Here is a 15,458-nt window from a genome sequence, read left to right as displayed (position 1 = left end):
CTCCAGTCGTGTACCTTATCAGGAACTTGCACTTTTTCGGCATTCGCCTGAAAAAAAAAGACTTTAACCAAATAAACAGATTAGAAAGAAGATATTCAACATGTTAGAAAAAACGTTTTGTTATCAGTTTTCGACTACTATTGACAGAAGGCTTAACCTTTTTTCATAGCAAAAATCTGCTAAAAATTAGAGGAGTGTCTGCATTGACCTTCATTCAAAGATCAGGACAATTGAAGTGTTGGCCAGGACCCCACGACAATTTTTCTAAATCAGGACAAATCCTGTAAAACCAAGACGTCTGGCAGCCCTAACCTAGATATTAAAAAAAATAACATAATTATTGGAACGGGGAGAAATTAGATTTCGCAGGCCTGTTTAATCCAATACAAAACAGCTATTTATTTTTAAATATTTTCTTATAAAAATATAGTTCATTCTATAACAAACACCATACAAATTCACATTTCAAACTATGTGAAAATATAAAAATTCAGCGAATTTTCGCCAAAATTTTACACTTTTGTTTAAGAATTTAGGGAAAAGTTTTACTTATGCAGTTTTATAGTCAATGCGATTTTAGTATAATAAAGTGCGAGTTTTATATGTCTACAAAATATCGTTGATTTTTGGCATTTTTTTTTACGGTGTCACTCATTTTCTTCCATACAAAGTATGTTCGACACTTTTTGATATGGAAAAAAATTAACAACACTGTCTACAAAAAAAAAAAAAATTGCCAAAAATCAACGGAAATATCGAGCCCTAACCGCCAAAATAACGTAAGCGACATTTTTTTCAAAATTTTCTTTTTGATGCAGAAATGCATCTAGATGCTCTAGGAATATTTCTGCATCAAAAATAAAATTTTGAAAAAAATGTCGCTTACGTTATTTTGGCGGTTAGGGCTCGATATGTTTCGGTCTTATAATTATGTAACGCAATGAACTATTAACTTGTTTGACTTGTATTTAGAGCAACTTTGAATTGTTTTTGATTCTTTTAACAATAATTTAGCATTCGTTATTTATGTGTTAAAATAAATATAAAACAAATTTTTTGTGTTCTCAAAATGGAGAATTTGTCCTCCTGGAATGCTAAAAAATTCTGGTCACCTTATATGTGCGATGAAGTGTCTGCCTTTGATAGGTAAAATATTAACTGAATTCATATTCAAATATCGTTTTTTTCCTAGAATCGGCTAATTTTTATCATTAGGTCAAAATGAGCCAAAAACATTACAGGAAGGGGTAAATTCCAAACACTGCATTTTGACCGAAATTATTATTTGGTATTTAAGGGTAAATTTGAACCGGTAAGCATATAGCACTTGCCGCGGAAGGGTTATATGCCGTTTGGCGTTTTTAAAACTTCAAGAAGGTGGTTTATAGATAGCGTCTAAACTAACTGTAAATTAGACTTTGCTTTACATTTTTTGTGCTCCTGGCGAACCTAACAATAAAGTAAAAACGAACAGCGGCATTTTAAGTTTTTAGGTTTTTTGGTTACGAATCAGGGGCCTGGTATTAAAAATTCAAAATGGCGAACCCAATATGGCGGTAAAAAAATAAGATCGGGCTGATTCGCTTGAAACGTCTTCCTCGGGGGGTTTTTGTGGTCGCTGATTACGATACTGAAATCAGATTGAAAAAGTTTTTAATCAAAATCGATTAGATTCGCTTAAAACTTTACAAACTGGGGCTCTTGAGGTCATTGACTACGAATCTGAAATCAGATTTTAAAAATTCGAGAAGGCGTATCCATATTGGATCTACCATTTGTCACAGAAAAGATAACTCATTCGCCATGTAACTGTTAAATGGTAGTTCCAATATGGATCCGCATTTTTGAATTTTTAAAATCTGATTGCAGATTCGTAGTCAGTGACGTCAAATATAGATACTTAAAAAATTTTCCAAAAAGGTTTCGAATTGTTTGAATCAAACCAAAAAGGGGCGACGGGGTGACCCGCTTGGCAAAAAATGTCCACATATATTTTGGTTTATAAAATAAACGCCACAGCAAATGCGTATATTTTTAATACAAACCACTTTATCGGTTAGCAGAAGAAAGACATTTTCCATAAAATCCATACCCCGCTCATATCTTATGCATTTTCATTCTAATTTTTATTAGCAAGTCACAATTTGGAGCCCAAAATGCAGTAAAACAATATTTTTGGGAAAGTTTGCACAAACTAATGCGAAATTGAAAAGCACTGGAGACATTGAAGGTTTATTTCGTAAAAAAGCTTTGAAAGCGTCTAACCAGTACATCCTCAGATGATTATAACTTAGTGAGCTCACTTTTTCGTATTTCGTATTTGTATTTGGAAACGCTGAAACTTTCAAATTTTCTAGAAGAGTTATAGCCACTTTCACGAAAGCAATTTAAGTGAATTTTTTTCATTAAAATTTAATATTAAAACTGACAGAAACAAAATGTTCACTAAAATTGCTTTCGTGAAACCGGCATTAGTCTTTATTAATTTTAAGTGTGTGTACAGGCATATGAATAACAGTTAAAAAAAATTTTAATAAAGATGTTTTGTATGTATGTACATATGTAAGTGAGAATCCATTTAAGTATGTACATCTGTTGATTTGTAAAAAAGAAAACATGTGTACATACGTATGTATTCATTTAAATAAAACAAATTCATCATAAAAACATGTTTTAAATAGATCAAGTAATCGGGAAATCTTACTTCTCATAAGGAATTTTATTTATTTTTATGTTTGTCTGTCACTAGCGAAATTCCCAATATATCTACGGTAAATATTACAAATTATTTATGTAAAAACTAAGCACCCAAGTGGTATGTAAACACGCACAATGTACATATCGTCGGTGATACTGCAAAACGGTCTTAAAATTAGTACCTTTAGCAATTAGATGTTACCTGCACCGAAATCGATCTGCAATCAAATGACAAAACAATCTCCCTTTGCTGATGAAGATGAGCGATTAACAGAAGCAATCAGATACAGATGACAGACTATTTAAGTGCCAGAAGTAATATTTGGCATAGAAAAATTTTGCAGTATAATCGACGATGTGTATGTATGTATGTATACTGTGAAAATTTGTATTACCGCATTTGTTTAAAAAATGGACGTATGTATATTTCCTTTTACCATCCTTCGCCTAAATATAGTAGAGATTAACCTCGCCGGCTTCAATCATACGCTTCAGCGCGTAGAAATTCTTCGGTGAAGGCGGTGGCCTCGCTAGCCGCTGCATCGTGTATCCCCTACCGTGGAACACACAAACACGATTCTGGAAGTTTAGAATCAACATATGTAATTTTATAAAATATGTTCACAGTTTTATATCATGTATGGCATGAATCTATTTTATATTCCAAACAACTTTACATTTACTGCACTTGAACTTTTTACCAATGAGCTTCTATGAATCTTTGTATTGTTCGAGCAGGTACTTATGTATGGTATTAATTTGCAAAGTTTACATGTACGTGTGCACGATTCTTAAGTCTACCTCTTATTGTAAATGCACGCAGGTTTTGGTTTATGTTTGTAGCCATGGTCTGCAAATTACATACATACATCCGAAAATATATTATGAGAAATGTTAAGTTACTGATAAGCTTGTGTCTACATCAAATACTTTACGGTAATTCTGTATATACGAGTATATATGTACAAATGCACAATTTTCCCGTCTTTTCGTCCTATACTTAAATGTTTACATACATATGTACGTCGGTGTTCTCAGCATACATGAGCTAAAAACCGGAATATAAGCATTTGACGTTCGTACAAATAACAGTAAAAAGCTTCTTCAATTATTGTGTTATTTTTTTTTTTAATATACCTAGGTATATTAAATTAACATACATCTTTGGTTTTTAATTTTATTGATGAAATGCATAAGTAGGTTAGAACTTTTGCCGATTTTCTTGAAAATCCAAAAACTAATAAATTAAAATTACATTCTAACTTAAAAAACCAACAGTAGTATTAGTAAAAAATACACCTAAAAAGACTAAATAAATCAGTACGACTTATGAAATTATGAAGTTAACGCTAGTAATACGTGATAGCTTAATGAAAAATTAAAAAAAAAGTAGTTTTCTATGAAAATTTACGTGATGAAATTTTGACGTATGTAGAATATGTCTTACGTTTCGGTATGGATGGCATGCTCAAATGTTGTAGTTGTAATTTTTAAAGCTTCACAAAAACGTTTATTGCATGAGAACTAATAAAGCGATTTCAAAGAATAAGTGGCGTTTCAAAGATAAAATTCCAAGCCTACCGACAGATTCATTTTTGTAAGTGAACGGTTCGGTTTCTGTCGCTGAAACAACGGTAAATATTGGCTTATTTTGGGATCAATTTTGAGCCTATAAAGTTCTCTAGCAACTTAGGTTTTGCAGATATAAGCTTCAGTTCTGGAATACAAGTTCTTTAGAGCAATAGAAATGTTAGTATGTATACATTTTATATAAATTCAATTAAAATTGAGAATTTTAATGCAAAAAAAGAAAAGCTAATTTTTTGTTACCAAAATGCTCAAAAATCACTCGAATGATTCGAGTGAATTCTAGAATCTCCAACGATTCGAAAAACAAAAAATTCTATTCTAAAAACTATAGAATCTCCAGCGATTAGAAAAATTAAATATTCTCGATTCGCCAGCGAATCGAAGAAAAAAATGTCTTGCAATACTAGATTCGCTAACGATAGGTGACTCTCCTACGAATTCGAATTCGCCGATCTATCGTCGCGAAGTATCGTCTCGTTCTATCAGAGAAAACGACCTCGTCTCGAATTCGAGGCCAATTCGTTATGTTTATTGGCCTGTAATAATTTTTGATTGGATTCCCATACATATTTATGAGTAAGTAGTCAAGCTAATCTTTTCACATATGAGCAAGCAGGCAAACTATTTGGTTTGAAAAATCACACGTACACAAAACTTCTGGGAGCTTTTTTGATTCACTATTAAGAATGTGATAGCAAAACGTGCCGAACTTGGCGGGCACGCGTGACGGTCACGTCACTACTGGGTTGTAAGGTAGTAATCTATGTACCAGAGCTGTGTAATGATTGTATTATAGAGAATGTGAATGCAAAAAAAACTCAATCATGTATGATTGTACGTTTATATGAATGCAATCTGTCATTATCATTCAGTACTAATACTATTTGTTGTATCAGGGTTGAGATTTTTGTACTCAAACTGTGAAACCAGAAGATTGCCATCTCCCTTAAAATAAGTAAACAAATAAATATTTGGTGCTAAAATATTTTTCTAAGTGTTTGGCCGTGCTTCTGCTCAAACTAGAGGCATGAGTTCTGTTGTTGTGGCACAAATGGAGACACCTATGTACATATTTAAGGCTCACTCCGAACACCAAATGATTTTATAAGAAGTGTTTTCAAGGCAGAAATATACCCGAAGGTTTGCCATTGCGTGCCGAAGGACGACTGCTATTTTGGGTTTTGATCTGACCAGGGATTTATCCATGGTCCTATGGAGTGGAAGTACGCACATGTACTCACTCTGCTATAGCGGCCGCCGTAAGTACATGCTATACATATGTATGTACACATATTCGATTAATTGTTCCAATTGCATGAAAACTATAGTATGCTTGTAAACAATTAATAACATTTTGTGATAAACAGTTTTACAAATGTATTTGCACTTCAAATTTGTATTTTAGTAAAGTATTATTTAAATAAATTATTATTATAAATTATTATTTTAATAAATAGATATAAAAATATTTATATTTGGCAACTCTTGGACTTTTATTCATTTGTAACAAACGACAGATGTAAACAAAAAAAAAAAATAATTGTAATTTTATAAATTTAAAGCAAACGGGCATTCTTTACAAAAAAATGTAGTTAGCGTTCGAATTGCGCATATTTTTTTTACAATATCAAGTGCCCCCAAGCAGTGCTAAACCACTAAATAGCGTAAAAAACACTTTCAAAAATTCGAAACGAGAGTGAAGTGCAGTGTTCAGTTGTGATCGAAATTGCTAGCAAAATTTGTGCGTGTGTAATTCATGTTTTATTTAAAGAAATTTTGCCCCTTGTTAAAAATAAGCAAACGAAAACCCCCCCTCGCGCCAATTCCCACTGGTGGTTACATAATACAGTATATTTTGCTTAGCTGCACATCCTTCTTTGCACGAAAAACTTGTGCACGTAACCGAAAAAGGCACTTAAGCGAATTTTCTTTACTACTTCAATGAGGAAGGTATCCGAATCCCTATGAAACCAAATATTGGCGGAGCACTTACCAAGTAGAAATTACTGCAAGCGAAATTTTTACCGAATGTTATCTAATTATCTATATAACTACATAAATTGATAGCCATTTTTTTTGTTCTGCGAGATGAGCAAAATATATAAAAGGTTGTAAAATTAGGTAATTGTAGGGCCAGTGCAGGTAAACGTAATACTTTCATTGATAATTGATACTAGTCGCACAATTTTTAAGGCAGGTATCGCCAATGTGCAGGTATGTTGAATGCATCTATCGGAGCAGTTTCCTTATAAGTGTTAAAAATAATGCTTTTGATGCGCATTTTGGGGTAGGGTTCTTAAATGTGCACTTAAGCATAGAGGCAGCAAAGCAAAATATACTGTACTTGAATAGCCCAGCATTATAAAATATTTAGTCCACAAAACACTCGATCAATTGGTTTATTAACTACATCACCAATTCGAATTTATAAAATATTCAAATAATTAGATCTGATGCTGAAACATATTTTGGTAAATTTGTTTAAATTTTGGTACACATTTTGGTACAAAAAAAAAGTAAGTGTAAGCCGTGTCAACTTAAAGATCTACACGACCGTCAATGGTTAAATATAATTACCTTTGCGCTGAGCCACTGCTGGAAATGGTTCGTGATTATGAAGTTGCTGAAGCAGCACTGCTTGAACAAGCGATAGAGAAGCATCTAGAAATGTGGTATTTATTACTGCTAGTGCGGTATTTTTTTGCAGCAGTAGTTACATTATGCAAATTTTTTGTTGACCAAAATTTTTGGTTCCTTAGACGGCAATATATCCTCAGCCATTTTCACGTTAACGAATGAGTGTTGCTAAGTTTTGTTCTTTTACAACTAATGTATTAAAACTGGTAATGTGCTGATTCGATACTTTATTGTATTGATCTATACTCGGTACCGATTTAAAAAGTATCCAGTACTTTCGATATACGTACCGAAATATTTAAGTTTCTATTAAAAGCGTATGTAGTCCAAAAATAAGGAAAAGCGGTTCAGCAGAAACTCGCATATCAAAAGCCGAATGTAGGGGCGAATACAGTTTTTAGTACTGATTCAAATGAAAAATTCATATACACTTTGTGTCAGCTGATTAAGTTAAGTGACATTTTGACCAGTTTTGGCTATTTTGTTTTGTTTATATGAATTCAATAACTAAAGTCGGAATGGCCAAAATAAAACTAAAATATTTTCTTTCTAGTCAGGTGTTTGTGCCACGTCCAACAGTTGTCCGCAGTGTCGTCTGCTCAGTGAGAGCAAAAAACTAGATAGAAATTCAGAGATTGAAGGCAATATGAGTTTTTCCCACCTGCATCCCCTCGATGCCTCTTAGTCATTGCTGAGCGAAGTATTCACCCAGTTTCTGATGATTGCGTCGATGGCCAAAAGTGGGTGTGCTAGAACTAGTTGCGGACCGAGGAATGCCTGGTCTGAGCCAATTCTGGCCAAATGGTCAAACCAGGGACGGTAATCATTATAAGTAAAATAATTTAAATCATAGATTAATCATTATTTTATGATTCTTACTTTTTCGCTCAACGGAAATAATTATTATTTGATTTTTACTTTTTCGATCGCAAGTAATGATTATTTTATGATTTTTATTTTTTCGCCCAGAGATTATAATTATTATTGAGTTTTATTTTTACACTTTTTATTTTACACTTATTATTTATAAAACTTAAAAGACCATATAGATGAAACCAACAAAAATGTTGACCTGTAAAGGGATATGTAGGAAATTACCCTAATATAGCTTTTGAGTTTTTTTTAATAATCAGTACTCTTAAGTGAAAAAATAAAAATCAATATTAATTATTATCTTCGAGCGAAACATTAAAAATCATAAAATAATCATTATTTTTGATCTAAAAAAATCAGATGTTAATTGTTATTTTTTATTTTTATTGGTTGAACTCGTAAAATAATTTTAATTTTTTTAATTAAAAGTTAAAAAATAATGATTATTTACCGTCCCTGGTTCAAACGATGCAACTGAGAGGATCTTAAATATAAAGTTTGCTTCCTGACGCAAAGTGGGAAACTGGCTTCTAATTAAAATTTTTTAAAGCGAACTTCATATTAAAAGTAACTTTAAAATGAAATGTATAGAATTCTTTGACTGAATACTGAAGATACTGAAGATGGAAATGATCTCATTATTGCTATTAAAAAATTTCATAAATATAAAATAATTTATTGGCTTCTGTGTACAATGTGTGTACATTCATGTTGAAATGAATAACACCTTTCTTTTTTATGAACTATATTTTATTTATATACATACCAAAATATTGTTAAAAACAAGTACTCTGGCGGTTTAAAGTATTGTCTGTTACTTACATTCATAATTTTGCTTTGAATAAAAATGTACTGAAAAGTACTGATTTTTTAGCATGAAAAAGTCTAACATACTGATTTCGCGCATAAAAAATCTTTCAACCCTAGGGTTGCCATCTATTCGATTTTTATTTTGAGCAATAAAGTTCAGTAATTGTGTTATCAGCTGTCTCGATGAAGTCAATTGGCCCCCTCGGAGCCGCGATTTCACGCCCTTAGACTTTTTTGGGCATTTCTTACAATAGAGCCACAGAAACCATCAACAAGGTCTTGGAGAACTCGGTTAACAGGATGCGCTCTTGCGAAGACAGTCACATGATGAAATCGGGTTCCATAACTAATGGGAATAAAATAAACCCATAATATACCGAAAAAATTTGTTTGAGTTAATTTTTCTAAATTAATAATTTTTTGTTATGGTCATCAGATCTTTAATGTGAAGGTCATCAGATCAGCACCGTCATTCTAAATGTGCATTAAGGTTTTATGTTTTGAAGTTAGGACCTTTTTTAGCGGTGTACGGTGGTTTGAATTTTGAGGAAATGAAAAACCGACGCCATGTGAGACCTCTCTTCGTTCAAAAAGGGATGCACGAATTTACTTGAAACATTTTCAATATTTATTAAGGTTTGTGAATAGTGTTGCCATCTGTTTAAAATGTTAAGCTCAATTTTGGCGTCTTAACGCTATGCTTTCAGATGCAAGAAGAAAAACTATCCGAATTTGTACTCTAGCGAGTTTCAGCGGTATTTGAAAAGCACTGTGAGCCGAAACGTATTTTAACAGTCCGTGTTTTTGGCCATATGATAATTTTCTTTAATTTCTAGAGTCACAAACAATAAGCATGAATCGGAATATAGTTAAAATAAAAGCATATAACGAAGGAGCAATTACATTGTAAAAAAATTATAACAAGGGAGGGATTCACCCATTACCCCCGTCCCTCTCGACGGGCCTGACTGGGACTATCCGTATATTTGGTTATGCGCTCGGATATTCGTATATACAGATAAATCAGGATATCCGTTATTTTATTTAATCAGACTTTTGATTATCAGGACATTCAAAAAATCCGGATAGAACTCCCATCCCTAAGACATGCATACACTTGTATCTTGACAATCATTCACTTTCGAATGTTTTTCATGTTTAAAACGATTTCAAACCGATTTCATGACCTACTACTTTAGAAATTTATGCATATCGTTTATGTATATGGTTTATTAATATATAGTTGTATGAAATTTTGTTTTATTAACAAATTTGTTAAGGTTGGGGCACGTCAAAACGTTATCTTAATAAGATTATATTTTGAGGTTTTTATTAAATCTTATAAACGCTACTTTTAATTGTTATGGCGTTAAAATTTAAGGTAAAAAATCCATATTTTAATTTCCCCACCTTAAGTAGCTGTTAGACGTGGCAAGTGCAAGTACAAGTCCTTTTCAAAAGTCTGTCAAACTCAAGAATTTCCAAAAGAGATTGCAAGAGCAGTTAGACCTTGTATGTAAAGTGACTTTCGAAAGCACATTTTCTTTCTGAAAATCAAACTTTCGGATACTACTTTTTGTCTGTTTACACGGTGAATGCAGACAAGCCCACTTTCAACTATGTTACCAGACATATTTATGCTTATAACAAAATTAATGACCTGAACCATTTGCTAAACTTTCTAAAATGTGCACAAAACAGTCACAAAATATATAATACATTAATACTTAAATACTCTGTTTCAGTAGAATAAATTAATTACACATATTTTTCATATTTTATTCAATAGTTTTATAATTTTATACAAATTTGCAAAAAACGCATCACGCGGCAACAGTTGATTGGTTTGACAGCACTTGCAGCAAAAATTATAATTGCTAGTGCAGCACGAGCAAGTTGAAATTATTTCTCAAAAGAGATTTGCATAATTTCAGTTGCAGTTACACCTTGCAATTTTTATTTCCGAAAGTGATTTCTGCACATCTGCAAAAACGACTTTCAGGCTGGTTACACGGGAAAGTAGACTTTCTATTTCGCATTTTTACAGCAAAACGCGTAGAAAAAGCGCTTGCATTGCCACGTTTAACCGCGCCTTTACTTTGCATGTTACTCGCTCATAGTAAAATTGAGAACGAAAAGTAAATCATGTGCTTTTAGAAACAGTGGTACATAAATAAAAATGTTAAAAGTGTACATTCATCTAAGGATATAATAAACTAATGTCCTACCTGTTCAAGAAATCCATGAAAGTTAGCGATTTAATAAAAACAAGTAAGGGCCGTGATGTCTTCAGCTATGCCGAAGGTTTCATACCTTTCATGAACGCAAAAAAAAAATTAACTTCGATCTATCATCTACTGCATTTTTAATACGTTGTTTGGGAGCAACACATTATATTTACTAAATTGATTTTCACTGTGAACTTTTTATTTATGAAAAGCAAATATGTAGGGACAAAAGTGTTTGACTACATAGATGGAGGAGTTCTATAACCAAAACTGATATCTAATCTGGAGGTCGGCAAAACTGACTTTGCGAGTGTATTGGTGAGCACAGAGTAATCGTACTGCACAGTGGTGAAACGAGTAAAATTTCAACTATGAATAATTAATACTGTTGTTCTTCACTATGATACATATACGTATAAAATTATAACTTATATATTATATGCAGGGCCGAAAAGTTTAAGCATTTGCCTGGAATTGCTTATTTTGCTTTTCAGGGTTTTCAAGCCTTATTTTAACGATCATGCTTATTTCAATGTACGGACCTTTTAAGTAAACGGTCAAGAAATAAATTGCGACTATTTCATGTGTATGAATAGTAGTGTCCAAGGAGTTTTGACATCTGACATTTTACTGCCAGCTGTCTCATTTTCTGCTTACGAAATAATGGATCGGGCATATATTTCTGTTGAAAACAACAACAACTTTAGCAAACCATACTTAATAGAAAGCGTAACAAATTTCTAAAGAACTTCGTACTTATTAAGAAAATTTGACTCAATAAATTTGCATGAATTAATGAAATTAAGGTTTCAATAAATGCATCAATTTCATGGTGCGACGAGCTAATTTCCTAGGAGACAAAGGAATATTTTCAATAACAACATCATGCATGCAATTGCTTCAAAATTTCTTTGATATAGATGCTATCTGAAAAACGTCTTCCTTTACAAACAATATTTAAAGTAATTAAGTTTGCAAACGTCTTTTTTAATGAAGTTTGTTTATGTAAAGTCATTTGTAACAACCAAGAATATCATCGTTTTATTTATAGTATTCAGCATATTGTATTTAATTGTAGATATAATTTAGCAAAACTCAACGAAGAAAAGGCACATGCAATTCACAGATGTATAGATACAAATTCTTTTACTACTGAGTCAACTTCAACATCAAGATTGTGATGAATATTGAGACAACCTAGCCCATTGTGTGCTCGCTCTATGCCCATGCCTGTACATTAGCCTGCGCCTGAGTTGTATGGAGAAAATTTTTTGTTAATCTACAAAGCAAGATTCCCCCTAGAAATGTTCCTTTGGTAATAAAAACGCGCCCTGTGAAAAAAAATTTTGAAATCGGACAACGGAAAGACGCCATATTTGAGACGCCATGTTGAATTTCTCAAAAGGACTCACGGCTTTTTCCAAAAAAAACTCAATAACTTTAAAAGTTGAGGAGGTTTAAAAATAGGTCAGCCATATTTGACGAGGGGGGGGGGGCAAAAATACATCAAGCGCCATTAAAATATATGTTAAATTTTCCACTTATGACTTATTGAAAATTTTGGCCACTTTGTGAAAAATTCCATGAATTTGCTGAATTAGGGCCTTTGAGGCACGTCTTTCCGTTATCCGATTTTAAAACTTTTCCGCAGCTCCCATTTTTATGACCAAACCTTTCTGCGTGGTCTTGCTTTGTAGGACAAAGTTGCAAAACAAGGAGCTGACTACTGCACATGCGTGATGATATTTACTGAATTATTTTGAAAACTATAATAGAGTTGGGATACTATCGATAGTATCGATAGTATCGATAGTTGAAAACTGTCGCTCGAAAAAATCGATGTCGGTTTTAGCAAGACTTCACAATGTCTCTTCTTTACATCTCTTTACATTACATAAATTTTTTTTTATGCAAAAAATTCACAACACAGTCGGCAAAACTATAAGCTTACACTGAGTTATAGTAACATTTAATAAGCTATAAAACTGCTTACACAAAATAGAAATTCGAATTAAAAAGCTTGAATTTTTAATTATTTTGTAGCTTTTTATGTTTTGTACAAAATTTAGTAGACACTAAATAAACAAAAAATAGTCAAAACTGCTAGAAAATGTTGTAGTGCTATTAGTTTGAGCAGTGTTATATTCGTTTTCTTATAATATGGTAAAATGTTAATGATTTCCCTTGTCCGGATTTTGATATGCACCTCCGTATTTGATCTCAGTGGAACTTTTATAAGAATGAGTTGTCAATTTAGACGAATATCTTTTATTTTGTTTGTTTTGTAGTATTATAAATGTACTTTTATAGACAATTTCACTTCTTTGCACTTCAAAAGGGACAAACACAATCCGAATTTAATTTTGCCATATAAAAAATAAATTCAGATTTTGCCTGTCTCTATTCAAGGGGATGAAAGGGTATGTATGTATATAAGTTATATAATTCAGGCGCATAAATTAATACGTTTATTTTATAATTATAAGAAGTTCTTTTTGATGCACTCAAATTTAAAAAATTTATATAATCTCTTTAATTTACAAAGTAATTTATAAATTTTATACATTTATTAATTATTTAATTTTCTAGAAATTGAGCGTTTTAATTCAATACCTTTCACGACGATAGTACTATCGATACTATCGATGTTTTCAACTATCGTTTCGAAAACTATCGAGTAGCGGTACTATCGATAGTATCCCAGCTCTAAACTATAACTAAATAGGGGAGCGAAGAGTGTTGTAGACCACACAAAGAATTTTTATAGAAAAAACGGAAATCTGATTTGTGGTCATTTTTAACAAAAAAAAATTAAAAAAAAAAATTTTGGTACGGCAAATGTTAAAGCTGTTTTTGATAGATTTTTCTTTGTGGTGATTTCGAATCCGTAGGCATAAAGTTTCCATCAGCTCCAGATTTTGAAAAAACGATGTTAAATGTAAAAAAATCGCGGTTTATGGCAATATTTTAGAAGCTCTAGCAAGGAAACAAAAGGTGATATAACCTTCCTGGCTTAAATTAAACCTAGATCTCTTGACTACTATCTCTGAAAAGAGATCTTAAAATATTTTTTAACCATTATTATCTTAAACTAAATGATGCCTATTTACCTCCACAGGGGGGGGGGGGGGGGGGGTCTAAAATTTTTTATCATGAATAATCAATTGTAAGCGAGCTTTTTTTTTTTTGATTAATGCATTATATAATAATAATAACGTAATATAACTTTATACACATAGAATCAGTTTAAGCTAAGAAGCGGAGGTCATAGGAACAATTAAAAATTCAGTTAAATATTAAAAGGGCCGAGTGCATTACTTTACATAAGCCGCAAAAATATGTGAATAAGCAAATGCATATGAGTTATAAGTTAATTACAAAAGTACCAAACTTAGCATGCTTTCCTAGTTAAATACTATGTTTAGAGTCTTTGTTGGTGTTATGCTTAGATATGTGTGTATGCATTTATTTACAATTTATTTAAGGCAACAAAATAAATGGAAAAAATTACCTTCGTTGTGCAAAAGCAGCATTCAAACTCCACCGGTACATCCTGTTCGAAATTATCCATTCTCTGGTTTTGCAAATTCTCGAGTGCCACCTGACGTCGCAGCTCGGCCACTTCCTATAAAATGATGAACAACGATTTGTTTTTGTTTTTCGATTTTACATAGAATTCAATATTTAATGTTGTTTGTTTTGGATATATTGTTGGATAGATGCTGGACTCAATTACAAATGGCAGGATTTAAGCTGCTTAGGTTTTGTTGGATTTGGAATGCGGAGTTAGTTGGTTTGTTTTGTTGCGGCTAGGGATGAAGGAAGTACTAGTTGCAGGCAGGATTGGGGGTTAGAGTGGAAAATTACGAATCTCAAGTGTTGAACAAAACCAAAACGTTAAGTAGGTATTTAAGTAAATATTTGCATGCCAAGTTGCACAGGTCAGTAGCGAAAAGTGTTGGCATTTGAAAAGCGTTGCAAACAAATTTCATTGTACGTACGTACGTACGTAATTGAATTAGTAAATTTTATATAAATTCAGTATTTATAACCATGCCGGCGACAAAAAAGATGGTGAGAAAGTGGTTGAGAATTGAACAAAGAAAGCGGTCATATATTTACATACATATTGTTGTTTAAAGTACAAAACCGCGTATCGTCATTCTGCAAAACCGCGTAACTGACATTTGCTGCCAAAAATTGAATTTGCCCACCACAACCTCTTGGCTCAATCCTTATCCGTTCGTCCTGAAATATACTAGCCAGAAATGCGATTGTTTTGTGAAAAAAGAGAACCATTTTGAAATATGAGTGTTTTTACTATCTAGAAAATAATTTATTCAACCTCACATATGCTGTTTTGCATTATCTTGATACGCGGTTTTGTACTTTAAACGTTAGGCATGTACGTGCATATTAAATATAATAATTATTTAAAAGCGTACAGGTGAAGCTGTGCAGCTGTGATTTTATCAAGTATATTTTGAACATAAAATATTTTTAAAAAGTATTATGGGATATTTATCTTTGCCCTTCCACCAAATATTTGTGTAAAGTGTGTAAATATACAAACGATTTTATTTGTAGTAATAAAATAGTATACATGTATAAATGTGTGAATTT

General features: G+C 32.3%; 1 protein-coding gene across 10 annotated transcripts in view; it reads right to left on the bottom strand.

Moving 5' to 3' along the window:
• Positions 1-15,458, bottom strand: part of LOC118746094 (potassium voltage-gated channel protein Shab) — a 373,750-nt gene that overhangs the window by 40,723 nt on the left and 317,569 nt on the right. For 8 of the 10 annotated variants that reach the window (XM_036479860.1, XM_036479856.1, XM_036479862.1 and 5 more), the window contains one exon: positions 14,347-14,460. The exons of the other annotated variants lie outside the window; for them this stretch is intronic. In XM_036479860.1, the coding sequence (XP_036335753.1) occupies positions 14,347-14,460 (114 nt within the window). The remainder of the gene's footprint in view (positions 1-14,346; positions 14,461-15,458) is intronic. 10 annotated transcript variants of the gene reach the window in all.

This window comes from Rhagoletis pomonella, unplaced genomic scaffold (genome assembly GCF_013731165.1).
Source record: "Rhagoletis pomonella isolate Grant_MI unplaced genomic scaffold, Rhpom_1.0 Rhpom_scaffold_00010, whole genome shotgun sequence".
Classification (NCBI taxonomy): Eukaryota; Metazoa; Arthropoda; class Insecta; order Diptera; family Tephritidae; genus Rhagoletis; species Rhagoletis pomonella.
The sequence above is the reverse complement of the archived record's forward strand: the minus strand, read 5'-3'. Positions and strand labels throughout refer to the sequence as shown.